Source organism: Aphelocoma coerulescens, chromosome 3 (assembly GCF_041296385.1).
Source record: "Aphelocoma coerulescens isolate FSJ_1873_10779 chromosome 3, UR_Acoe_1.0, whole genome shotgun sequence".
Taxonomy (NCBI): Eukaryota; Metazoa; Chordata; class Aves; order Passeriformes; family Corvidae; genus Aphelocoma; species Aphelocoma coerulescens.
Window position 1 is genome coordinate 79,478,315 of NC_091016.1, and position 25,891 is coordinate 79,504,205.

Consider the following 25,891-nt stretch of genomic DNA (forward strand, 5'->3'; position numbering starts at 1 on the left):
CTAAGGCATTGCACAACAGAACCAAGTAGGTTCAGCACAAAACTCGCTCAGGATTTGATCAGCTCATCTTCATTGCTGCTGCTGCCCCTGCCTAAATTCACGTTAAAGCTGAGTCCCTTCAAACTGGCACCTCACCGGTCCAAACAACCACACAGTTTGTTCCAAATACCAGTGGGCAATGCCAAGGCAGAAGGCACGAGTCCTTCCCTGGCAGAGCCTTGTTGGAGAAGCCTTCTGAAAAAAACCAGCAAAACAGCTCTCTTTCTGAGGGGAAGCTGTAGTAGATGCAGGACAAGTGCACTCTCACCCTGGGAAGTTTAATGCACACTTTCTCCTGGTCAAAGGCTATTCTCTGTCTGGATCTTGTCATGTTTCAGGTTGTCTCTAGGACAAAACTTGAACAGCTCTTGCTATATTAAACAAGCCTTATCCCCAAACTGCTCTTTATTGCTGCACTGTTTCAGTGTAACATTCCTGTGGACTCTGCACGGACAACATCGTGGTTTGTACCCTCGGAGTCACAAGAACCCCCTCCCTCCAGTGAGGAAAGGCTCCCCTTTCTTGAAAATACAATTTCTTCCTGAAAAACGACTCCAAAAGATCATATACCTCTGTGGCTTCCCATCAGGGTGGGAGAACAGCTTTTTGTCGACATGTCTCTCATTTCTGAGCATGCTCTCCAGTGCTTTGGCCAGAGCCCTCTGTCTAACTTTCTGCTGAGTCAGGCTCCTGGTTTTATTATCCCAAATCCCAGACGGGTGGTTTCAAGTACTCCAGGCATTTTTCAAAGACAGTCTGAAACCCAGCCAAGCCCATGGTGGGGGGTGTAACCCTTTTCCCAACAGGTCTGCAGTTTGACTGGTTCTCTCCCAGGTCAGGTGAGCTGGTCTGCAGCTGCAGAGAGCAGCTGCCACCCCTGGGGACAACCCCCCTCTGCCTCCAGAATCAAGTGAACTTTCTGATTTCTTACCAGCAGAAGATGATTCCCCTGGGATTATTTGGCCACCAAAACTATGCTGGCTGGGCTGAAGGATTGAAAGGCCGAAGCCCATGTCAATATGCGTTGACAGGTATTAGTGGATGCAGGCTCAGGACCCCTTCCCCACCCCCAGGCCCCCCACCAGCCATTTTCACCTGCTGCTTGAAAGTCACTCCTTCTCCAGGTCCTGCATTTACATGTCTGTCTATGACACAATAAACACAGAGCCAAAGCAAATGTGCAATGTAGAGATCCATTATGCTTTATTTACATGCGTCACCATCTCTTTTACAAACTAGATTACAATTTAAAATGGAATACACAAGGCAATATCTACTAACACCAAGTGGAGTAAGCACTGCATCTCTACTTCATTTGGAAAGGGGCAGGTTTTGCTCCAAAACAAACTTCCTTCCAACCTCTGAGTAGTAAGGTAATATATTCCTCCAGGGCAGCATCTTTTTTCTTTTTTTGTTTTTTTTTTTTTTTTTTAATATAAAATCCTCAGTAAGACTGCAACGTGAGAGTATCTGCTTTCAAATGAAAGTACAAGATAGCCCAAATGAAAAGTATAAACTGTTCAGCTCTTCGGTATGTAAAGACGGCCATGCGCGATAAGGCTGTGGATTTAATATTCTTCCAATTTACATGGCTTGAAACAGAAACAGATAAAACAGTTTTACAGATACTGTATACATATTTTTTCCAATCATGCAACTTTTTAAAAAAAAAGTTAAACATGTGAAGCCAAATGTACAATCCATTTTTTCCAACCCATAGTTACGAAATGTATCTGGTCCCCCTTCGCATCTGTTGGCAATTCCAAAGGTATATTGTGTACTTGAAACAATTACAGGACACCAATTGCCAAGCAATGATATAATTTTAGAGAAATACATGACCTAAAAGGTAACTTTTTTAAGCAGTGGCACAAAAATTTCTGGAGTAAAGCAGTGTTTAACTATGCAATTACTCTTAAGAGAAATTTTTTTTTTACAAAATCATTAAATCAAGCCCCAACCTGTGACTAGAAACTGCATAAATAACACCATTTTGGACCTTTTGTTTAGACCAAGTGTTCAAATGATACCCATGTAATTGTGACCTTGACCTTCATCTGTTTTACATGATTTCACAAGGAAAACTTCTAGGCATAAACATGTTCAAAGACTCAAAGGCCAAATTTTCAAAAAGCAGGTTCCCCAAACTAGCTATTCAAGTCTTAATTTTGACACCTAAATAACTGGCGCTTTGAATTCAGGGAGATTTGTTTAGCACCTCTGGAGTGAAGGGCCTTTGCTGGGCACCTCAGCAGGTGTAGAGGGTGATGACCTTCCCCTGGGCCTGGGGGGGACCTGTCACCTCCCCCTCCTTCAAGAAGCCATGAGGGCAGAGCAGCTCGCCCCCTGCGACCATGCTGGAGTCCCCGATGTTTGGTGCCTGACAGTAGGCACTTCTGCTTGAAAATTTTGACCCCAAAACTAAGCAACAGAAACCAAACCAAACTGAAGAGGCTGGCCAAGTCCATCCCTCTTTATAGAGTGCTAGGATGTTCCCCAAAGCAGGGGCCCAAGCTGTCCCAGCCATGCCAATGGAAATTCTCCCTTTGACATTGCTGGAAGGCAGGTTAAGCCTGTCAGCCACTAATGCTTTTATTACTTCTTTTAAAAAAACTTCTCTGCCATTGATGGGCTATCTTTAAACCAAATGTTTTTTCTCCATTTTCTGAACAGAGTGGGCCATAGTTTTGTCTCTCATTTCTGCCAGTGGAAAGCAGTTCCTCTGAACCCAAGCACGTTCAGTTGCTGGAACAGAGCAGAATTTGCCCCCGCATTTGCTTTAAGCTTTCAACAGGCCTTCCCTTGCCTTTGACAAGAACTGAATTTGCACCAAGACAAAAAATTAATTATGGGGTTTGGTCACTTTGGCCATACCATCGAGTCAGGCCTTACTGGATCTGTCACTGATGGTGGGTCTTTGGGCAGCACCACAGGTCTCACTGGAGGCTCATCCATGTAGGGATCAAAAGCTGCACCTCAGCACAGGGAGCCACCAAGTGAGCTCTGCTGACAGCCAAAATGTGAGGCTGGAGCACAAGTCCAGCCATGGGGCAGCAGCTGCAGAGAAGCCTCAGAGAAAGAAACACCAGAGGGAAGTCCTTCAGCATACACACACATTTTGGGGTGTGCCAGGAAGCTAAGAGCTCATGGCACATGCTCAGAGGAGGCCAGTGATGAACTCTTGACCAATTTCAATAAAAGATGCCTGCAGCTGGACTCAGGTAAGCCAGATGCCCAGCTGTGCCACAAGCATCCTGGGAAGATGGCTGCTGACACACACGGGCAGTGAGTGCCACCCAGCTCCAGTGAATGCAATGAACTAGGCCACATGCCAACTAGTAGAACCCCTCAGTGTAAAAAGAAAAGAGAAGTTTTTATAAAAGGCAAATGATAAACCCTTGGCTGCTTGGAAGAGTTGATATGCTACAGGGCTATGCTAACCACAACTGCACAGAGCCTATACAGTCATAACTGGGAGGAGAAACCAAGAGGTGCATCTTTATGAGGGAACAGCATGGGGGCTACACTACAAAACCAAAATTTCCATCACATTAGGAGCTGTTGTTTCACCAAAATCACCTCAGGGACCTGCAAAGTAAGGAGTGAGGAAGGGCCCACGAATGCATGTGTGTGTTGGTGCATGACTGTGCATGTGCAGTGGCAGTGGCGAGAGGGAGTCACTCCACATTGCATGGGACACGGGTCGGTGGGAACTCATGCACTGAGACTTTGGGTTAAAATGCTAGTTTTGTTTTCCTAACATCCATGCATAATGATCCATTTCTGTACATAATAAAATATATTTATATATTTATATGCATAATGCTTTTATGCAATGGAAAAAAAACTTCATATATCGCTTTGGAGAATTGTGTATACACTGTCCTATTCAGAACCTCTTCATACCGAGTTCCTATGTACCACTGGTGTTTTCCCCTCTTTTTTTGTATCCCTCCCCCCCAAGATACTAATAAAAAGTAATCAAACTTTCCAGATTATAGAGAGGATCTATACAGCACCATACCTTTTATTCATTATTATTATTAATTATTATTTATTTTACAAGAGAAAATCTTAGAAGCAAAATATATGAAACTGCCTTGTCTTTCAGTGTCGTTTATCCTGCTACAATCTACGCTCATATGAAAAGCCATTTGTATGATACTGTGACCTTGCCATTCCCACTCCTGCTTCTTCTGCCACAATGGATTATACATAATGAGAAGGAAAAAATCATCAAGGATATGTCCAAAACAACAACAACAAAAATAAACAGGATCACTGAAGCTGTAATACACGCTGCAGTGACCTGTGCCTCAGCTCCTGGCATTGTCACTGCAAGTCACCTGCCGATGCCCAGCCACTAGGTTTCCCTTAATTTCTGCATTTTCAAACACATCTCTGCAGGTGACTATGTTCACCTTGTGTGGCAGCCCAGCCCATAACTCCTTACCAGCTCACTGCGGCAACGGGGGCACCTTTGCTAACCTAAGGCAGGAGGGGAGCCTGCTCCAGTGGGCAGGAAAGGGGCTCCTGCCTCGGTACATGTGAGGGCAATGGCACCCGCTGTCAGTCCGTCCTCATGAGCCAAGAGGCAAACTCGACGGCTTCCCTTGTTCTGCAACCAACTCTGGGTTGACCCTTACAGAAAACAGGGGTGTACCATTAAATTTAAGGAAGAGTAAGAAAGAAACCAACCAACCAACCCAACAAACAAACAGACCACGCACATCCCCCCTCTGGAATTCAGACAGTTGATAGGACTAACAAACGCTGTATATTAAGAAAACCCTGACACCTGAGCAGTGTTGGGTTATGGTCATTTCCTTGCATGTGCACAGTGCCTCAGATTCCCCAGGGAGAGAAAGTAAAAATGGTTAAAAATCTATGGAAATCAAACTGGAGGTTGTATGGGGGAGGGTGGGCAGATAGGGAAAACCTCCAAAAAGAAAAGCCAACTTAAAATATCCCATAAACCATTAATATATTGAAACACCACATACTCATTGACAAGTAACTACTGTAAAGGCTACACAGTGTGTTCTCAACAGGATGGTGCTGAACATTGTCTCCACAGCAGGTGCTTGGCCATCCCAGAAAAGGAAGATTTTGCATACTTCAGAATGAGTTCAATTTCCAACAAAAAGAGGAAAAAAAAAAAAAAGAGGGAGGGAAAAAAAGTAGGTTCTTCACTCCGGTAAGGGGCCTATTAACAGTCTGCTTCATTAGGAAAATAATGCAGGGTTCACAAAGGTCGTAAGCTGTAAACAGTATCACTGTCCACTTGCTGACAGCAGATTTGGCAAAGGGTTCTCTCTCTACATCTCGTGTCAGTTTGAGGGCCTGGAGAGGAAGAAGAAAAAGAAGAAAAGACAGTGAGATTACTGCACATAGAAAAAAACACAACAAAAAAGGCAACCAAGCAAACCTCCGAACAAAACAACAACTTACACTGAGGAGCAATTCAGTGTAAGACATATGTTTGCACCCAGGAGCTTCAAACATATAGCAACGAATAAGTTGACCCTGCCTGATAACACTTTTCCCTTGAAAAGTGTTTCTTTGCTGGCTTAGCTGCTCCCAAGCAGGACAGAAAAAACCCTCTCTACAATGAAAAATGATGGTCAAGTCTGATTTACAGAAACCCAGTGCACTGTCTATTTGTTAAGCATATTTCCAGGTAGAAGCAATGAAGGATCCTCCAGCTTTTCTCCATTTTTCATGATCACCCTTTCTCAGCATCACCAAAAAGCTGAATAAATCTTCTGTAAGTGTTTGACATCCACCACCACCCTCGAAGGACAGACAAAGAGGCTGCTCAAGACAAACAGCAAGGAGCCATGAATTTCAGTGTGGACTTTGGAGTTTTCCACTTTCCTGCTCACACAACACACCAGCAACAGACAGGGTCCACCTGGCTTTAAAAACTGGGTTAGGGTCCATCTTATTCTGTAGCCAAGAAACTTCTCTGTGAGAGAGAAGCATGGGGAAGACACCTTGGATACAGCATGGAGATGACTATGAAGAGACATGATAAGTAGGTAAAACACTGAAAACAGATGAACATTTCAACCAAGGGGACAGTTTTTTAAAGGCACTCAATGGCTTAAAGGTATAGGCAGGCACCACATAGGGTTTTGGAAAGTATGTACATTTAAACATTCCCATGAAATCCTCTCACATCTTCAGAAAGTCCACTCAGTAGACATCCGTGTTGCTGGGCACATGGCTTCTGGCTCTGAAATGGCTTCTGAAAATGGGGCTTAGTCCCCTCACACCACTTATTATCTTTTGAGGGTTTTCCCCAAGATGAAAGATTGATGATTTTTTATACAGTGCAAGAACAAGGGGACACTGGTTGAAACCAAAAAGCCATTGAGCTTATTACAGGAATGTCTTTACTTCCAAAAGACCCTGCTAGCAGGCACCCTCACAAAAAATGGCGGATTTAGTGGAACTGCTGGTTTAATCAAGACGGGCATCTCCTGCAAGGAGGATCACTCAAAGACTGTCTCCTGTCTAAGGTGCCAGGCACTGATCCTATGATAACAATTTATTAAAATGACCTATTCTGATAATGCTAAATGATTGATGGAAATTTAATCATTTTGTCTCATGGTTATTAGAGCAACAGCGTGACAGCTGCTCCCTGCGCCATTAGGGGAGAACTTCATTCAGCACAGCTTAGGGAGCAGACAGATTGTGCATTTCACCCAAACAAAATTTGGCTTTAGCCTTAATTATGTGGAGGGGTTTGGGGTAGACTGTTTTGTGAATAAAGGGATTTCCGACTGGATCAACATATTGATTTCTTTATTTTCAAAGGGCAAATTAATGCTGGCCATTCGTTAATGTGACTGCCTGGCAATGACTCCATTTGGTGAGCCCCGATGGCCATAACAAAGTTAGCAGAAGATGCCCAGACAGGCCTGGTAGCCCCCAGTAAAATCTGGCTAGTGGCTCGCATGCAGCTCAAACAAGTGCAAGCCCATTTCTCTACTTCATAAAGCCTGAGCACCAGAGGAGGCTGGAAGTGAGTGACTTCCCGAAGTGCAACATCCTCTGAAGGCAAGGCGGGTCCCAAACGCCACAGCCCAGCAAGACAGCTCCCTCTCAGGCAGCTGCCAGTTATGCTGAGCGTGGCCTTAACTGTGGTATGTGTGAGAAGTCCTGCTGACTTTGAATAAAGCTATTGATTAAAAGTAAAAGAGTACAGAAACTCCCAATGAGGTACCAGATTATTGCTAAACATTTAAATTAAAAATCTATGTGAAATATTATTCTATGAAACCAAGTGACATGAAAAAAACTGGAGGATGGATGAAGACTAGCATCTTTTGTGGAAGTGGCACTGCTCGATATTTTTCTTGAGGGACCTGTACTTCAGACAGTGCCAGCATTTTGGAGAGAGATGCACAGCTGAGAACCAATATATAGCAGAACCAAACCATGCTCCATTTTCACAGCTGTGCTTACCCAGACTTTGGAAATGGATTGAAAATTGCAAAGAGGTAGATCAAAGTCTTAACCCGCCTGCCTTCAAATGACCCTGTTAAAATCTGTAATAGACCCACAGTCTTGCTTTTTGTCTCATCACAAAAAGCCTCTGTTTACCTTGAGTTAGCAGCCTGCTGCCCCATAGCAATGAAAACTCTATCAAGGCAGGGAAGCAAGTATATCTCCATTTGCCACAAAACCATAGAAGGATTTGAGCTGGAAGGGACCTTAAAGATTGTCTAGTCCAATCCCCCTGAAGTGAGCAAGAACATCTTCAACTACATCAGGTTGCTCAGAGGCCCATCCAAGCTGGCCTTGAACACTTCCAAGGATGGGTCATCTACCACCTCACTGGGCAACCTGTTGTGGTGTTTCACCACCCTCATTGTAAAAAACTTCCTTATATTTTATCTAAATCTACCCTCTTTGGTTTAAAACCATTATCCCTTGTCCTATTGCAACAGGCCCTGCTAAAAGCTTTGCAAACAGCCACACAGGAGATGAGATTTCCCCTTCTTCTGCCCGATTCTCTGCCCTCCCATCCTCTACTTTGCTACTGACCAGTTACAAATGCTACTCTCACTTTACTCTGCGGCCAAGCTGACTGGTTTTGATTTCCCTCCAGCAACAACATTTCTTCACCTCTGTCTCACATCATTCCACCACTTAACCTGATGGCCATCTCCCAAGCCCCATGCCAGCTTGAGCACCATCAGAGCAGCTCTGAAGAATCATCTGCCACCTATTGCTTTCTCCCTTTGATTCCAAATGGTGCCAATTATGCAGCACTGGAAATTTTTTCAGAACAGAAGGGTGACACAGTGATGCTCCCCAGAGCGGGGCATAGATAACGTGCCCTGGTTTATCAGTGAGCCAACATAGCAATCAGCACATGAAGCTTTCTGTTGGAAGAAAAGCTGTGTGCTCCTTTACACAATTATGGTATGAGAATCTGCACTACCAACACACAGCTTCTCTGCATGGCAGCCTAACATGGGGCTCCTGATTTGGCTGGAAGGCCAAATGAGTGGATCTCATCTTGGAAAATATCACCATTTAGAGGTCTGTAAAACAAGTGTTCTCCCTGGGTACCACTTGGCAACAACTCTCCAGGGACAGGAAATCCCAGTAACTACTTTTGCTGTCTAGACACTTGGGATGCAAACATTTTCAAGGAAACTTGTGTCCTTTAGTGACAGATGTGCATTCGTTCTGGTGCCTCTGCCCTTCGATTTGTCATCGCCTCCAACAATAGAGCTTCTACTCCAAAGTGGGGGTAGGCTCAAAAAGCAAGACTTGATTTTGTGTGGTTACAAGTTAATATTCTGCCTGAGGTTTCACAGCTAAAGACGAAAAAATGAACAGAATTTGTTTAAAAACAAGTAAGGAAGATGACTACTGTGGCCAGTCTTTCCATAATGACAAAATTACAGCATGATATTTTTATTTAAATTGGAAATCTCAATGCCACAGCAGGTATGCCACAGTGAGACCCTGCAGGCTTAGCACACACTGCACTCGGATGGCCCTATGCTGAGGGACAACCCTGAGGTCAGGGGACACAGCCCAGCAACAAAAAACAAGAGTTGTCAACTTAATGTGGCTTTATTTCCTGAACTTTCAGGCATGTTGCAACTTCACTTTTTCTCTTTAAATTCTAGTTGTAAAAATAGATCTTTCCCAGCTCAGAACTGGGGGCAGAGGGTAAGAGAGAAGGATGGAAAGAGGAAGAATGCCAGCACAGGACCAGGACTTATGGGACCTAAAACGTTGAAGTGCTTGTAGCTGCATAAGCATGTAAAGAACAAAAGTCTCTCTTTTCCTTCTGTTGCTGCTCTTCCAAGAAACACTGCAAACTATAGGAGACAACCAAGTATTTTGGAAGTATATGTAATTAAAGACAGCAGATCATTCTCTCATCCTGTATCAGCTCCCTGGGAAAGAAGGCCAGAACTGTAGTGAGCTGCCACAACTATTTATAAGCAGGTTATTCTGATATCCCACTGGTCTACAGAATCATAGAAAAGTCCAGGCGGGAACAGATCAGCATCATCTGGTCCAACTTGCTGTTCAAGACAGAACCTTAGGTTAGGTTATTTAGGATCCTGTCACGTATGGAGTACTTCCAGCACGGGAGAATCCACTACTCCTCCGGGCAGCTCATTTTACCCACAAAGGTGGGTAAGGTCCCTTTTAGCCATTTTACCGTTGAAAAGGAAACACCAAGCCCAAGCACTGTTGAGAACCATCACATCTGGCTGGGTTTAACCCTCTGCCCTGGCCAACACAGGAGAGCTTAGGTACAGGACAACTTCTCTCCATAAAGTCATCAGGTTTCTTACTTGACAACCTTTTAGATAATTTTATCCCCTGCATTTTGTTCAGGAGCCTGAGGAGCAGGGTGAAAATCCTGCCAGTTATGGGTGACACTGCCATTGACTGAGAGACTTCAGCCCAGGTGTTCAACACAGCCACTTTTAGGCAGGATGCTGCTGGATTAGAGGAAGAAGGCAAAAAATGCTTGCAAAATACATCTTTTGTTAGGGGTAAAGCCCATCAGCTGAAATAACTGTGCTTTCTTTGGCACTTGGCAGCACTGGGAAGGAGATGTCTACTGTGGATCACAAAAGGATGTGTAACTACTGCATCTGTATAAGACCAGAGAAGGATTTTGCTTGCATTTTTGAATCTGAAGAAAAAGTCACATTTTGGAGTGATAGGTACCTGCATGGCTAGAAACATCCTGAATTATGGGTTTACAGTGCTATGGAAACATGCTATGTACCTGTTATTCTGAATGTGCTCATAGAGAACTTCTTTTCCTTTGCCAGGTACCAAGTCTATTTTAAAAACACCCTCCCTGCTATGGAATCTTCTCATTTTCCTCTGCAGTAAGTTGGAAATGAGAGGCCAATACAGTGTTGATAAAAGGCAGGACATCTTCTATCATGACTTACAAGTGGCAGAAAAGGCAAGAGAGGAAAGGTCCTACCTCAAAACCAGATTTTATCTACATGTGTATGGAATTACCTATAAAAGCCAGGAGATGTAGGCAGTGTGAGGGAAAAACAATGGGCAAGACATCGAGCTCAGCTGCAGAAGTGCATAAACACAAGGCATTCTCCACAGCATCATCTGGGAAAAGTGGCCTTTTTCCTGGAGTAATGGCAGACAGCCGTGGCTGCACAGCAGCTTCCACTAGTGGAGCTGCATCCCCGTCCGATTACTGCTCAGCAGATGTCCCCTCTGCCAGACTCCAATAACTGCCACCCCGTGCAGTAATCTGAGTGGAAAAGCTGATTAAACAGCTCTGGCAGACTGGAGCAGAGCGGGGCATTCCCAGCACCCAGCCACAGGTATCTGATTTAACGGGGTCAGCGTCCCCACACACCGCTAGGGACTTGATCAGGGACAGTGCTGATGGGAACATCCTGCTGGAAATCCTTCACCATCAGCACCAGGAGCCCAGGGTGGCTCCTTCCTTCATCCCCCTTCCCCAGGCCAGGACAGAAAGGCTGGCTATTGGCACACAGTACTACTCAAACATGCACTCCCACTGCCTATGCCGTACCTGTGCTTTTGGGCTGTCATCAACACAAGACTTAAACCTCTCCAGCTGTCAGTTCATCACCTGGGCTGAGTGCCCAATTGCTATGAAAAAAAGATCCTGTCCTTTCCTCAGCTGCATGACGCTATGTTTCTAAAAAGGAGCTCTTATTACGCACTTCTTCAAGCAAATATGCTTTCATGGGGGCTATTTAAAAGTCTGGCTCAAAGGAAGGAATGAACAAAGAAAAGCCACCTGTAACCAGCCCAGCTATCAGGCAAACCACATATCGAGGGACCAACACTGATCTGCAGCTCTAAACAATCATTATGGCTCATTCACATGAGAAAGACGATTTGCAAAGACTCATTCTGTAACAAAACCTGTGCACTGCTGATCCAAGGAGGAAAGCACTGGGGAGACCAGTTGATGCTGGCTGTTCTAAAAATACCAGTTTGTGCTGTCATCTGGTGAGAGTATGTCATCCTGTAATCTTAGCATCTGCAGGGACAGCAAGTTTCTGCCTAATTATTGCTGCTGAATCACATGACAAAGCATGAGGTACTAAAAAATACAGCTATATAAAACACCAACAGAAGAACACCCAAACCACAGGGCAAGACCACTGTCCTGGCTTCAGCTGCTTTACACTCACAACACAAGCCTGTGGAGGCAATCCTGGTTTTTACAGATCTTTTCCCTGGGTTAATAAAACCCCAAACAATAAACCCAGATTAAAAACATACCAGAACAAAAAAGCCATACTCCCAGAAGGAGTGAGAAATTCATTGTGTTTGTGTGTCAGCTCCTGCTGTCTTCACACAGCAAGAGCCACAGCATCCCTGCAAGCCCAGGACTGGCCCCTGTATGCAAGGGGCTTTGATGAGCTTCAGTGGGACTTCATGGGGGGCAGTCCCAGTGGAGTTTTCCCAGCTTTCTCCTCTCCTCCTCCCCAGCAGCCATGAGAACAGAGTTTGCTCCTGCGCCACCGATGTGTTCCCCAGCCACCAAGGAGCCTGCTCAGGGCAGGCCCTCCTTGGAGTTGAAGGGATCCCTGTTCCCCATAAAATACATTTTCTACATAGATATTTTTGTTCAAAGACTAAACTTGGCATGTGTGGTGTTCAGCTAGTCACTAAACCACCTTTCAAAACTTGGGCTGGCAGAAACAACATTTAATTGTTACAAGTGCCACGACCTTAACCACTAGCCTACTAGAAATGGAGCAGAAGAATGTGCTTGCTGCTCTTGACTTTCCTTTAGATTTTTTAAAGGCAGACAGCCCTAACTTAGCTCTGTGTAAGAAACCTGACAGACCTATCCATAAGACCTCATTTTTGAAAATAAGAGAGAAGGAAGTGCAGCTATGGTCCTGAGGCAGTCAATGTCCTCAGGTAAGAGGTCCACCAACTCAGCTTTCATGGGCGGAAGATTTCTGGTAGAAAACAAAAATAATCTTTGCAGCAAACTGTACAGAACTCTCTGATTCAAAATCTATCCAAATGGAGATCTTTGACTACCTATTTTCACTTTTAAGATGGTGCTGTAAACATGAAGTCACACTCAGACCTATTTGTCTTTGGTATGAATTGTAAACAGAAACAGACTGAATATCAATTAACAAACTGGCAAGTAGTCCAAGATGATATGGACTAATGTAAGACTAACAGAAATTTTGTTAGGTTTCCTAAGATTTTTTTTCATCAGAGATGTTAATCATCAAGTGTGAACATTACATGGCATTGCTATTTGCAGCTTGTGTACTCTGCAATAAGAAGATATGGGACCTAGATGATACTAGTGGAAAATGAGTGACTTTAACTGATCTGTCAAGTATTTTATATGTAATTTTCAAACAAGTCAACATGAGTCCAGCCCAGCTCTGTTACAGAGCCCAGAGGCACCCTGATGAACGACACATCGACATCTCTTTCAGAAGATGCAGCTTAGATAAGTTCTTCGGACTATGCCACCAGCGCAAGAAGTTCCTGCCTTGCTTGTGCTGAGCCTTCTCCACCCCATGCCCACTCATGCCAGCATTGCTGCCTGCATGATGTCATTGTAAACTGGATCACTGAAACAATCCAGTCAAAAGCAACTTCTTGGATGGGTTTTGATGCTGGAGAAAATGTTTGCCTGTGCAGCAACTGTTCCCCAGCTCCCGACCTTCCAGGCAACAGCAAATGTCCCAAATAGTCTTCTCTGATGCTCTGGTTTGGGGTGGCTCTTTGGCAAAAGCCAAGTCCCTTTGAACTTGCCACATGAGATGGACCCCAGAGCAAAGTGCAGAGTTGTGGGAATCCCACAAGAGAAGGACCCATTAATTTCAAAATAAAAGGTATTCTAGAGACAGGTGAGGGAACAGTGATGTCTTTATTTATTGATAAACCCACTGAAATGCCAAGGTGATGATTATGAGTGGGTGGAGGGCATTATCCAGTGCTTTTGGAAAGCAGGTAGAGGTAGAGGAACAGAGGCCCCAGGCAGTATAAGCGGAAAAAGTTACGGCTGAGTGAATAAAGCAAGAAAAAAAACCCAACATTTTTTCCATTCCTTCTTGTAAGAGAAAAAAACCCAAAGCAAACCCAAATTCATTTATATGCCTCAATAAGGGCCCTCTGAAAGGTTGGGCATGGGCAGCCTTGTGGGCACAGGTTAGTGGGATTGGGCAGGGCTCTTTGGAGGGACCAGGCACAGGCTTGTGTGCAGCAAACATGCACAGCCACTAAACCTGCGACAGTGGCATCCCCTGCAGGCATTTTTTTATTTCCCTATGAAGAAATTGTAGTTGATTTTCTTCCAAAGTAAACCTCCCTCCATACCTAAGTACGTATAAATTAAATATCTACGTATTTGCCTTCTTTCTTTTCTTCCTGAAAACTGACTCCAATGTTTCTCTTATTTTTAATAGAAAATACAGCACTCACTATTCCTGGGCATGCCAGTAATCCATTGTAACTGCTTCTGCCTGCCTACGAAACACACCTGGCCACCCTTGTGAAACAGATTTAGCATAAGCAAGTGCCAGGCTGTTCCAGCAAAAGCGTTCCCCAGTCTTTGGGCTTGTAAAGATTCATTACTGGGGTCATGAGAGAAGATTTTAATTGAGGGATCCTTATTGCTACAGTGGAGAAGTAACCGAGAAAAGCAATTCAGAACAATTGCATCTGATGTCATGCGAGAAGCCCCTCTCAAAACATGAGATGTTCATAGGGAGGCAAACTCTCAAACAGCGCTGCTTAACAGATGAGGAAGGGTGCATGATGAACCAGCTCAGCAGAAATCATCTGCATTTGCACCTGATACCGGAGGCACCCTGCAGCAGCCGGTCCACTTGTCAGGGAGAGGGAGAGAGGTTTCCACAGATGACTGGACAGTAATCCGCCGAGGAGAGCTGTCTCGTTAATAAATCTGTCCTCTGCAATGAGACTCTGCTCACACAGATGTGTCAGTTCCTTTATTCGGAGGGAGCAGCCTGAAAAAGATCACGGCAGCTCTGCTTTCTGAGGATGCCAGAGGCTGGGGTGAAGAGGCAGCAGGGAACATCAGTGAGGAGGTGGGATGCTGTGTCTCCTCCACGCTGCCCACACAAGTCCCCCTGCGGCGGCTGCTACCTACACGCAGCACGCAAAGCTATGGAAGCTGGAGGCTGCCCTATTTGCCTGTGTCAAGCAAAACTGTCAATAACATCTATTTTTCAGGCCCCATTTGACAGATTGTACTGCTGGATGTTGCACAGCAATAAGGTTCCTACAGCCTTTTTTTTTGTATCAGACAAAGAAGTTTTTTAAATCCAAGCAGCTCATGCACCTGAAGGAAGAGAGAACTGGTCAGCAAGCATGACCTTCTGCAAATTTTTGCCTCCCCATCCTTGAGTCAATTCTCTTTTTTCCCCCCTTTATTTTCCTAAATTCTCCAGTACTGGAACTGAAGAAACCCCAAAATTCATCTGTGGCCCTGGCCTTGCCAAGTTGCCACCTTGCTCAGGTCAGTGGGACGCAGAGTCCTCTACAGCCCATCTCCGCAGCCCATCTCCTTCCTGTGCATTGCAATGCTCTTGCCAAGAGGGAGAAGATGTGCAAGAACCAGAGGAAATCCTTCCACTAACAGAGAAAGGAGTGTGCACACCAACCACTCCATTGGAGCACAGCGGTTTTGCAGATTGACTGGAAGGAGGATGGCTGGGCAGCCTTGTTCTCCCTCACAGATAGCAGATAACAGCAGGTCTCCCGAGGTGCTCCATATACAGAGGAAACAGGAAAACATTCTGGAGGTTCACCACTGCTGCTCACCTACCACAAAGCTTCCCCTTGAACATCTAACTGTGAAACAGTGAATGAAAATGCAATTAAAGATGGAAGGGGCAAATTATGCACTGTAAAGTCAAAGGACACTGACTCCTTCTTTCCATCCTTCACCTGGAAAATAAGAAAGCTGGAAGTAAGCTGTTAACTGAATGAATGCCTCATTTAACCTCACCACTGAGATGCTCTACATACTATTCTGAAGTTAATAGAACACTTTCAATAATTTATAGCTAACCTTTTATCCTACTATATTTTGAAATTTACTCCCTTATACTAATAAATAAACAAAGGAGAAAGGGCACTTGTGTGGCATCTGCCCTATGAGTCAGGGAATATGTATGTGCGAGCAGACAGAGGTATGGGCAGGAGCCTGCAGAATCACAAAAGGATGAGAGAAACAATGATTACAAGTTCCCAGCTGTGGAAAATAAGCAGCAGAAAAAAACATATTAAACTTGAAAAAAATTAATCTGAAGAAGCTAACATTTAAAAAACACCTATGTCAGAATCTAAACCTACAGACATTCTCTTGGAGGAGTCCAAAAGAAAAATATATCTACCCCAGTCAGGGGTGGGGGGAGGAGGACAACAATTATTGTATACTTAAAACATTAAATAGGCCAGGACATTCCTGAGACCAGGATCCCACCAATATATATATCCTCCATTTGATACCTTTTTTTTGGCCAAGAGATACAGTTTTGAGAAAAAGCAAACCCAAACAACTTTGCTAGTGTTGCTGTACCACAGCAGCAGCACAACTCTGATTCTGTCCAGATCTGTCCCACACACCTGATCCCCAGCGAGTGCTCTGATCTTGCAAAGACACTCTTCCTCCTCCCCCACAGCAACACTGCTCCACTCACTGCAGAGCCCCTGGCCCCGTCCCTGTGTAACACAGCTTGGATACATGTGGCATCGACTGCAAGAAAGAATCCATCTGTTGCAACTTCAAAGAAGACGAGTTAGAGCTCTGCGATTCCTAAAACCCACAAATATTCCACCTTGGTTTGCCTGATTTGTCATTAACATTTCTCATGCCTAAATTAAGAAGGACGCTGAGCACCAGATGCGTGCTGACAGTGTTGCAGTCGAACAGCTTTTATAGTTTAGCCTCGTTTCCCTCCACACCTCCACGTTTCTTGGTTGTGCCTGTTGCATACCAACATACAGCAAGCCATCACAAGCCAAATTACTATTATTAGTGCGAACTATTAGGGGTTTGCTGCAAACTCTAATAAAACTAAGGAACCAATTATTTTACCACATCTATGGGGCACTGACCTGTTTGCCCATTTTCCCTGTTCTCAAAGATCCTTCAGCCTGGTACCCAACTCTGTGATGAAGCCTGTTTAGCACCAGTGAAGTTCCCCACATTCAGACTGACAACGTTCTGAGCTGAGATGAGGGAATCAAAGTTAAAATCCAGCCCATCGGCATCCATGAGTTCACTGCGGATAATGGACTCCATGTCACACTCCAGGCTCCCATTGAAAATATCCAGGTCCAAGTCACTTGGGAATTTCTCATGTCCCATGACCGGGAGGTTCACGCTAGAGGAGTACAAAGAGGAGCCTGACAGCGGGTCAGAAAGCGTTTGCATAGACTGATTGACAGGTGACTGCTGATGTTTGGTGGATCCCAAGCTGCTGGAGTCACTCAAGCCTATGTTACTGATGGAATTGGACAAGGCACGGCTGCCACTAAGAGAGGAGTTGTGGGACTGGTGCTGGTGATGAGACAGGTTCTGATTGACCAGACCGCCCTGGCTGGACTGCGCAGCAAACGACATCATGGGGTCGTTGCGGAGCATTATATTCCGCCGGGAATTGTGGGCGGACACAGCTGTGCTGGCTTGTGACATGAGTGGGTCAGACTGTGTCATCATGACATCGCTGTGACTAAGTGCATCAGAGGTGAGAAGATCCTGCAGCGTCTGATTGTTGTAATGAGAAATGGAAGAGAAAGTGGCCTGCTTGTTCTCCTGAATTGTCTGCATGGGTGACTGGCGGAGGGAATTCAGGGATGACGGCCCAAACACAGCATTGTTGAAACTACTTGACGGGGAGCCCAGTCCTGAACCTTTGGAACCATAAGGAAAACTGGAGCTTCTCTGCATTATCCCTCCTGTGGGTGACTGCTGGGAGGGAGGGAGTGTTATATTGTCCAAGAGATCATCCATGAGGTTATCTGTCAGTCCATCATTCAAGTTCATTGTCCCAGCCATATCAGTCAACCTAGGCAACTCCACAGTACATGGTTTGTTTACCGATGGGGACAAGCTCGATGGACTACTGTACAGCATGGGAGAAAGTGGAGCATCGTCATCTTGAACATCATCGAGCTCAGTGCTTGCCAATATTGGTGACAAGCGGCCACTGATCGTACTGGCGTTCGAATTTGTACGGGAGCGAAAATCTGTCCATGCATCCAGCTCGTCGCTGCTGCGGGAGGTGGGACTCCCTGGCCACTTGGAGAGCTGGGAAGGGCTCTCCTCACTCGTCTCCTGGGCAGTCTGCAGAGCCGCCTTTTTCTTTGCTGCCCGCCCTCGGCTCTTGGTGTACTTGTTGCTGTTGTCCATTGACACAGCACGTCTCCGGGGCGCCTTGCCGCCTTTTCCACCATCTGGATTGATCATCCACCAAGAGCTTTTCCCAGTGCCTTCATTCTGCACCCTGACAAATCGGCTGTGGAGTGACAAGTTGTGCCGGATCGAATTCTGCAAGAAAGGAACAAAACAAAACATCAAGACTGGCACCCCACTTCTTTTACAACCCAAATCTCAATCATTAAACCAATGTCTCATTATAACAGCAACATGAATAAAATCATTGGACCCTCCTGGATATCTCTGTAGGTTTCTCTGGTGCTGGATATGGGAGGGCTGGAGCGTAACTGTGGCATGCTGGAGTGCTGCTGTAAAGCAAGCCCTGAGCTTGCTCGAGCTGTGCATTCCTTGTGCCCATCTCTACACCCCTAAAATCTTCACCCTAAGAAAAGGAGTGTGACATTCCTGCTAGAAAGGAGCTAGATGTTTCTCCCTGACTTTTGACTCAGGACAAATTATTACTATCAGCAATCTTGCCATCAGTTCCTTGAAATAAAAACTGCAAAGGCGCAGCAAAAATCTGGCTGGAAGGGTAGTCACACTCATCGCAGCCTCTGCAAATGTCTTTTTAATTCTTCATGGGCACGTGTGCTGTATATTTGTTATAATAATTCTTGAGAAAACTGCAAGTGCTGTTGCTCCTCTCCCACAGGCACTCTGTGAATGACTAAGCTGTACCTTCTCTCTTGATTAGAGGCACCAGAATTACGCCCGTACAGCAGTAGCTGGCCAGCTGTCCCCTCGCTATGGTATCCTCACGGTCTTCAAAACATGATGTGACACAGTATGCAACGATATCCCTGTCCCTGTAAGCTGCTGGACACAGAGCTCTATAAAGCTGCTGAACGCAGCCAGATACTCCGTGCTGTACAGGATGCTATGAAATACTGTGCTCTCAGGGGAGCCGGCACACAGTCTACTCTTGCATCGTACCTGCTTGCAACAGTCAGCAACATCAAACTGCCCAAAATACATGTTGGCTCAACCCGATGATGATCAGAATCAGAAAGAGCCTGAGAAAACCAGCCCATGGTACCCCCAGAGAAATGGCACCAGATTTAAACCAAAATAACTGAGATGAAAATCCCACTCCACTCATCCTGCTGATCTTGTGCTTAAAATATGGATAAAAGAAAGGAAAAGCAAATAGTATTTGTTAATGTGAATGCTTCCAGGTTTAGTAAACCAACATTTTTTTCCCATGTGGCAGTCAGAAGATTTTTGGAACTATCCCATATTCCTTTGAAAACCCCTTGTGCTATTCCTCTAAGCTTAAAGAGTTGCAGAGTTCTTTCTTCTTAAATTTTGGCAATTACCAGGTGTATCTATGAAAAGGATAAAATCACATTTGTCCTATCAACATCTTTTAAAAACACATAGTAAGACCATAACACAATCAAACCATTCAGAACAAGTGTCCTTCATTTACAAAACACTGAAGAAACTCCAGATATAAATGGGCAAAGAATGAATCAATCAACAAATCATTCATCAGTACCTCAACATTTGCATCCTTAGGATAAATGAATGCTTGACATAAATAAACTGAGATACATATAAAGAAGTACAGCCCAGCTTTTTAAAAAACAATTCTTTTCAGTACAAAATGCCTTTCTTTCCCCACTGTTGAGCATTGTGGTTTTTGTCAGATTGTGAAATGGAAAACATGCCTGAAGTTCTCGCACGCAGACAGCAGACGTGGTTGTGATTATCACTTAATGAAAAGAGAAATCATATGGACCATGCTCCAAAACAGCAACTGTTATGTTTTAAACAATTTACACAAAGCAGCTGATCAGACTTTGCTGACATGCTCAAGGCAAGTTTGGGTCAGTGCCTCAGCTTCAAGCACATCCATTTCTGAGAGACTATCATGCCATCAAAATACGGTGGATTGAGTTGCACCGTAATCGTTCTTCAGTCTAAGGAGAGAAAGAGCTTTATATTGTATAACTGATGACATTTTAACCATATTTTGAGTCTGGCAACAGTTTAACTTCTAATAACTAGGCACCACTCCTTACTTCCTCAGGTTTCTCCCTGTAAAACTGGCTGGAGAACTGATGGGTTTTTTTAAAATAACCTTTGTTGATATTCCAGCTTGTATTGCATCTCTGCAAATAGCTCTTACCCTCATTCCCTGTAACTTCCATGGACAGCCACTTGTGAGAACATCTGCATCGGGATTTCTCCACGCAAAGACCAAGCCAGGCTTCAAAAGCCATACAAACCATGCTGTTCCCCACATAAAAAGGCTGGGTATAAGAATATACGGCATCGTGACTCTTGCTAACGAAAAATACATCTTAGAAAACACAGAGGAGAAACACCCGAGGTGCCATGCACAGCTTCAGATATAAAAACACTCAGCCAAAGTGCCAGCAGCTAACAGTTTTCAGCCTATAGTATTCTCATGAAAGGGCTTATTTCTGCTGGTGGTATCCATAGTATGAAACTATTTGGCCTAAACCCATGAAAAATCCTAAAAGGTGAAATTGTGAGACTGAGGCGCCTTTCAGGATGAGGACTCCTGCATGTGTGGATATGTATGTGCACATGTGTAATTTTCTTTTTATTATATCTTTTTGCTCAGTGTCAGTTTTACACAAATAATAAAAGAATGTAATAATCTTTCTGCATTGAAAATTGGTGGTTATAAAAAATCCAAGCAGTTTGTTTTCCTTTACGTTAAGCACTATGCCACTTATAATCCTGCTTCTGTTTTTCTTTGCTTTTCTTCTGTAGGAAGATTTTCTTAAGCATAATTATGGGCTATTTTATTTTTGTGTACCCCATCTCCACCCTCTGTTCAAACACTGCCTTGAAACCCACTTCTTTCATGTAACCTCCCCCACTAACCTCTTCAGCAACCGTATCCGAGTTTTTTGGTTTCTCCTTCTGTTGGATGCCTGGCCAAATCAAATTAGGGCTGGATCCTATTATCCTTTCTCCTGCAAGTTTTGCTACAGAAGCCACCAGGATTGACAACTCACATCAGTGAAGGCTGTTGCACTGCGCTACCAGGCAGCAATCTGGATGGAAACAACTGTATTTTCTACCTGTTTTCTGAGCTGTCAAAAAATATTCCCATCTGCTTAAAATATAGGAAAGTATATGGGGACAATTGTTGCTCACAACCACATGCGTTACACATATATGACCATGCAACAAACCACAAAGGAGATGGGGAAGCAAAGAAAATACAGTTTATCACTTGAACCCACTGCTGATGAAATTAATGGGGATTTGTCTTTGACTTATGCAAGAGATGAATTAGGCCATTTTAATTAGGCCAAACTTAACACATTTTTCCATGCCAAAATGCAATGAGAAACTTTTAAAAGATATATAAAGGAACTTCCATCATCTGTCCTGGAGACCATATGTAGATGGGATAGATGCTAGCCAGGCTGCAGACAGCTCACATACCACCGATGGGTACAACATACGGACTGTACTCGAGCGGACCAAAGAGAAATATGATGAGCTCCTCCCCTTATTAGTGTTACTATTTATATTGGACTTGAAGAATGTCGTGTGCTCTACTGAAAGCCAGAAGACTGAGGCTTCTGCAGATAACATCTAGACCATCATGAGTCCCCTGAGGCCAGACCAGCTGGGTTGAAGTCCCCTTTGAAAGTGGTCCTGCAGGGAGGAGGGACTGTCCCTGGAGACAAGGAAGACTCAGGGCAGAGGAACACAGGAGACTGGGCAGAACTGGTGTGAGCAGAGGGTGATGCAGTGCCACTGTCCTACCTTGGCTTAGGCTGATGGTACCAGGAGAAGGGGTGAGCTGGATGCCCGTAACAGCCAGGGCAGCAATACCAGGGCTTACAGCACTTTCCCCAAACTCAGGGCCATGCTCTCCACTTCAAAAAATGTTGATCCACTGCACTGTGTTTTATTCAGTTAATACTCCTCAAGGGATCCAGCTACGTTTTGCTTGCAAGAAAAACCCCTGAGATCAGCTACCATGTGCTCATTACACAAATCTCTCTCTATTTTGGTAAGTCTGAAAACGGGCAAGCTGAGAGAAAGGACGCTCAAACATTTCCAAAGTGCTGTATCCCTCATTTGATACAAACAACTGAATGAGTCTCCCAAGGAGGGTGGGACTGCATGTTATTTCAACACTCAGACCCAGTCAGACAACAGCAGCAAATGCCTGAGCCTTTAAAATGGAGAAAATTCCCCCTCCCTATGCCTGTTTCAGCCTCTTCCAAGCCGTGTTTACCTTGTGGAGCCTGTCCACTAACTCAGACACCAGCTGCAAGTGCTTCCACTGCAGTACAGAGTCTTTTTTGTCTGGAAGCAACATGTGGTATCAATTTATCATCCTCGACAACGCAACAAGGAATCCACTCGCTTTAAAAATAAAATGAGAGTTGTGTAACTTAACTCTTAAAAGTCCCTGCTTTTAAAAAAAAAAAAAAAAAAAGCCTAAAGATTAGCAAGATGAGGTGCAGCTGCTGGCTGAGGAGTCCAAGTTACACACTGGTCTGTTTTTCTTTCAGTGTTTTGTAGTGAGTAGTGAATTTGCTATTTCAGATATGGGCTCCTAAACTAAAGTTAGGGCTACAAATCAAAAGCAGTAGTTTAACAAGTGGGATATTAGGACATGGTGGGAGAAAAACAAACACTACCTGCAGACCCATAAATGCCGCTAATGCTCACTTGGGAGAATTATACTTTATGTTATCCTGTATTAACATATATTATGTTTTACCTTCACCATATGAAGTTGTCTGGTAGCCATGCAGTAGAGAAAGGCATCAGATCTAATACCACTGAAAATAAGCCATGAAAATAACTCCAGCTTATCAGCCTCCAGCTGAACAGAGGGAGTCCAGCTTCTCCATGGCTCTGCTTGCTCACTTGAATTTCAGTTTTCAGCTTACGCCATCTTGCTCAAAATGTTGTCACACAAATCTCATTTGGGATGAACACCCCTAGAGACAGTGTTCACCAAAAATTATTTCTTTAAGAAAACCAAAATAAAACTACTTTTTTTTTGCATTTAGTGGTTGATGAAACTGGAGTCTGTGAATAATTCAACACATTCAACACCTGTCCAGACCAGTGTCTGTGCCTTCTCATGAAGTAACTCAAAACTTGCTTCAGCTCAGTTTTCACAGAATCATAGAATCACAGCATGTGCTGAGTTGGAAGGGACATATCCGAATCATCCAACACCCAGTCCAATACCCAGCCCTGCATAGGACACCCAAGAGTCACACCATGTGCCTGAGAGCTCTTGAACTTGAACTCAGACAAGTGATGCTGTGACCACTTCCCTGGGGAGCTCAACCACCCTTTGTGAGTGAAGAACCTTTTCCAGATATCCAGCCTAACCCTCCTCTGCCACAGCTTCATGCCATTCTCTTGGGTCCTGTCACTGGTCACCACAGAGAAGATACCAATACCCTTTCCTCCTCTTCCCCTCAAGAGGAAGCTGTAGACTGCAAGGAGGTCTCCCCTCAGTCTCCTCTTCTCCAAGCTGAACAGACCAAGTGCCCTCAGCTGCTCCTCATATGGCTTCCCCTCAAGGCCCTTCACCATCCTTGTGGCCCTCCTTTGGACACTCTCTAATAGTTCAACGTCTTTTTTATACTGTGATGCCCAAAACTGCACACAGGACCAAAGGGGATGCTGCACCAGTGCAGAGCAGAGTGGGACAATCACATTTTACATTTCACATGTTTTACATTTTGTTTGCTTTAAAGTCCCCAAGGAGATTCAGTTGCAACTAAACAAGAAAACAGATGCAGTGACTTCAAACTTATAAATAATTAAAGGTGCCAGTTCTGTGCATCTATGGGGGAATTCCTGGTGAGAGGGATTTCCAAGCCCAGGCAAGCTGATCTTTAGGAAGTACCAATCTATTGGTTCCATACCGTCCCTTTTTGCCTAGCCCCATAAGGCTGAAGTGTTACCCTTCTCAAAGAACTCTGAAATTCCAAATCCAGAGAGGTCTCAGAATTTTTCCTCTTTCCCATGAGTTTTTGCAAACCAGAAAAATGTATATAATTTAACAAAGTAGTGAGGGTGCTCTGCAGATACAGAAAAAGCAAGAACTAAAACATAGAGAGTTCTCCCACAATATCTATCCAGCCATGTTGTCCTGATATACCTCTTTTTCCATATTAAAGCAAACACTATGTGCTCCAGATTGTTATGTTTTCCCTAAATTATGAAAGCTCCAGGGACAAAAAAAGCATTAAGAAAATTACACACAGAAAAAGAAATATTTTCTGACACCCAAAATGTTTTTGATGCCTGATGTTTGGTATCATCTGCATGTTCCCAAGGCAGCTCCCAAAAATCCCACCAGTTGTTCAGCAGAACCAGGCAGTCAGAGCACACCAGAGTCCTACAGGGTACACCCCTTCACACCCAGCTGGCAAAGGCCACCATCCTCACACTCCTGGGTATGTAGGGTGACACAGGCTCAGCCCTACCCAAGCATGCTCTCCTGCAGGAAAAGGAAAAAAAAAAAAAATCCCACAAATTTAAGAAAGTCAGCTCAGCATCTGAAAGGCAGCTTTGTGGTTTCCTCTCCTCATCCTCTCTTCAAAGGAGTTTTCTGACCTCGGTGGTAGGGGAACACTAGAAGAGGCCTCTGCTGTGATTAGCTTTGCCTGCACCTCTGCCCATTGTTCCCCACGCCAGAAGAGTAGAGCCTTGAGGGATTTAAGCTCCTTGGGAGAACAGTAAGTCCAGCAAAGGTTTATCCCCTGAAATGTGCTGGCTTGGACAGGAGAGCAGTATATGGATCTGCCTCCATCCCGCACACAGGGCACCGCGCTGTGCCAAATTACGACAGGAGAAAGTGATCAGCACAGGGAAAACAAACCCTCCCCGACACGCACACCACGCTTCCCCAGCTGCGCTGGCCATGAGGGCAGGCAGCGAGCGACCTGCCCACCAAGGGGGTTTATGCCATAGTCTTTGAAAAGGAAAGCATCTCAAAGCATGGACCTATGGGAATTGAGTCATAAAAGTTTTTCCTAAAAAAAAAAAATAATAGTAATAAATGTAAAAAAAATAATTCTAGTTAAAACAATCACTGCCTCACTCTTTGCAAACAGTGATATTGCAAATTGCTACACTGACGTAAATAAAACTTAGCTGAAAATATACACTGCCTGGAAATTGCCTCAGAGCACCACGCTTCCAGTTAGCAGAAAAATCTCCAGTTATTTTACAGTCAGACATGCTCTGACCACATGAGGACTCTAATAAATAACATTTGTTTTGCTGTGAGTAGAGCATGCTGGCTGTCGTTTACACTGGGTGTTGGGAGATGGAAAGCAGAGTGCAAGGAAAGTGCTGATACTTTAATGCAGCTGAGGAGCAAGAAGGTCAGGCTCTCCAGCAACCCCTCCCAGTGTCAGGAGCCATGTACCTCAGCACCCTTTGCTATAGGAAGTCCTCTAAAAAATCAAATGTTATCATCTGCATGCTGTGGCGATGCTTTTCCACATTAGAATAGGATTTGGGAATCAGGAGGCAGGCACCGTCACTGAGAGGTCGCTAGGGCACCTTGTCAAGAGGCACCTTTCTCAGTCCCTTCCACCCGCTTCATATTGTGGCTGCCCAAAACTCAAAACCACAGCTGACTTAAATAAAAGGATTTAACTTCATTAAGAGCAGGAATTTACTTTGAGGCATTGCTGTTGTAAGGTGAAATCCCAAGGCAACTCATCGTAGGCTTGACTGGGACATGAACAGAGTCAGCGAGAAAATGGGAGATGTTGCCCCTTACCAAACTTAAACCCAAGGAGTTGCATACAAAAAGGCTGCAGTGGACACACATGGCTGGGTCTCTGCAGAGCCAGATCAAAACAGTTGTAATTTCTGTTCAGGAGTAGTATCACCAGCAGATAACTGGTA

At 44.5% G+C, this 25,891-nt stretch overlaps 1 protein-coding gene across 1 annotated transcript in view; it reads right to left on the bottom strand.

Moving 5' to 3' along the window:
* Positions 1-1,218: 1,218 nt before the first annotated feature.
* FOXO3 (forkhead box O3) overlaps positions 1,219-25,891 on the bottom strand; it is a 90,405-nt gene continuing 65,732 nt past the window's right edge. Inside the window, exons 2-3 of the mRNA XM_069011020.1 lie at positions 16,675-18,109; positions 1,219-5,382 (exon numbers count right to left, since the gene is read on the bottom strand). Coding sequence (XP_068867121.1) covers positions 16,709-18,109 — 1,401 coding nt within the window. The 3' untranslated portion in view covers positions 1,219-5,382; positions 16,675-16,708. The remainder of the gene's footprint in view (positions 5,383-16,674; positions 18,110-25,891) is intronic.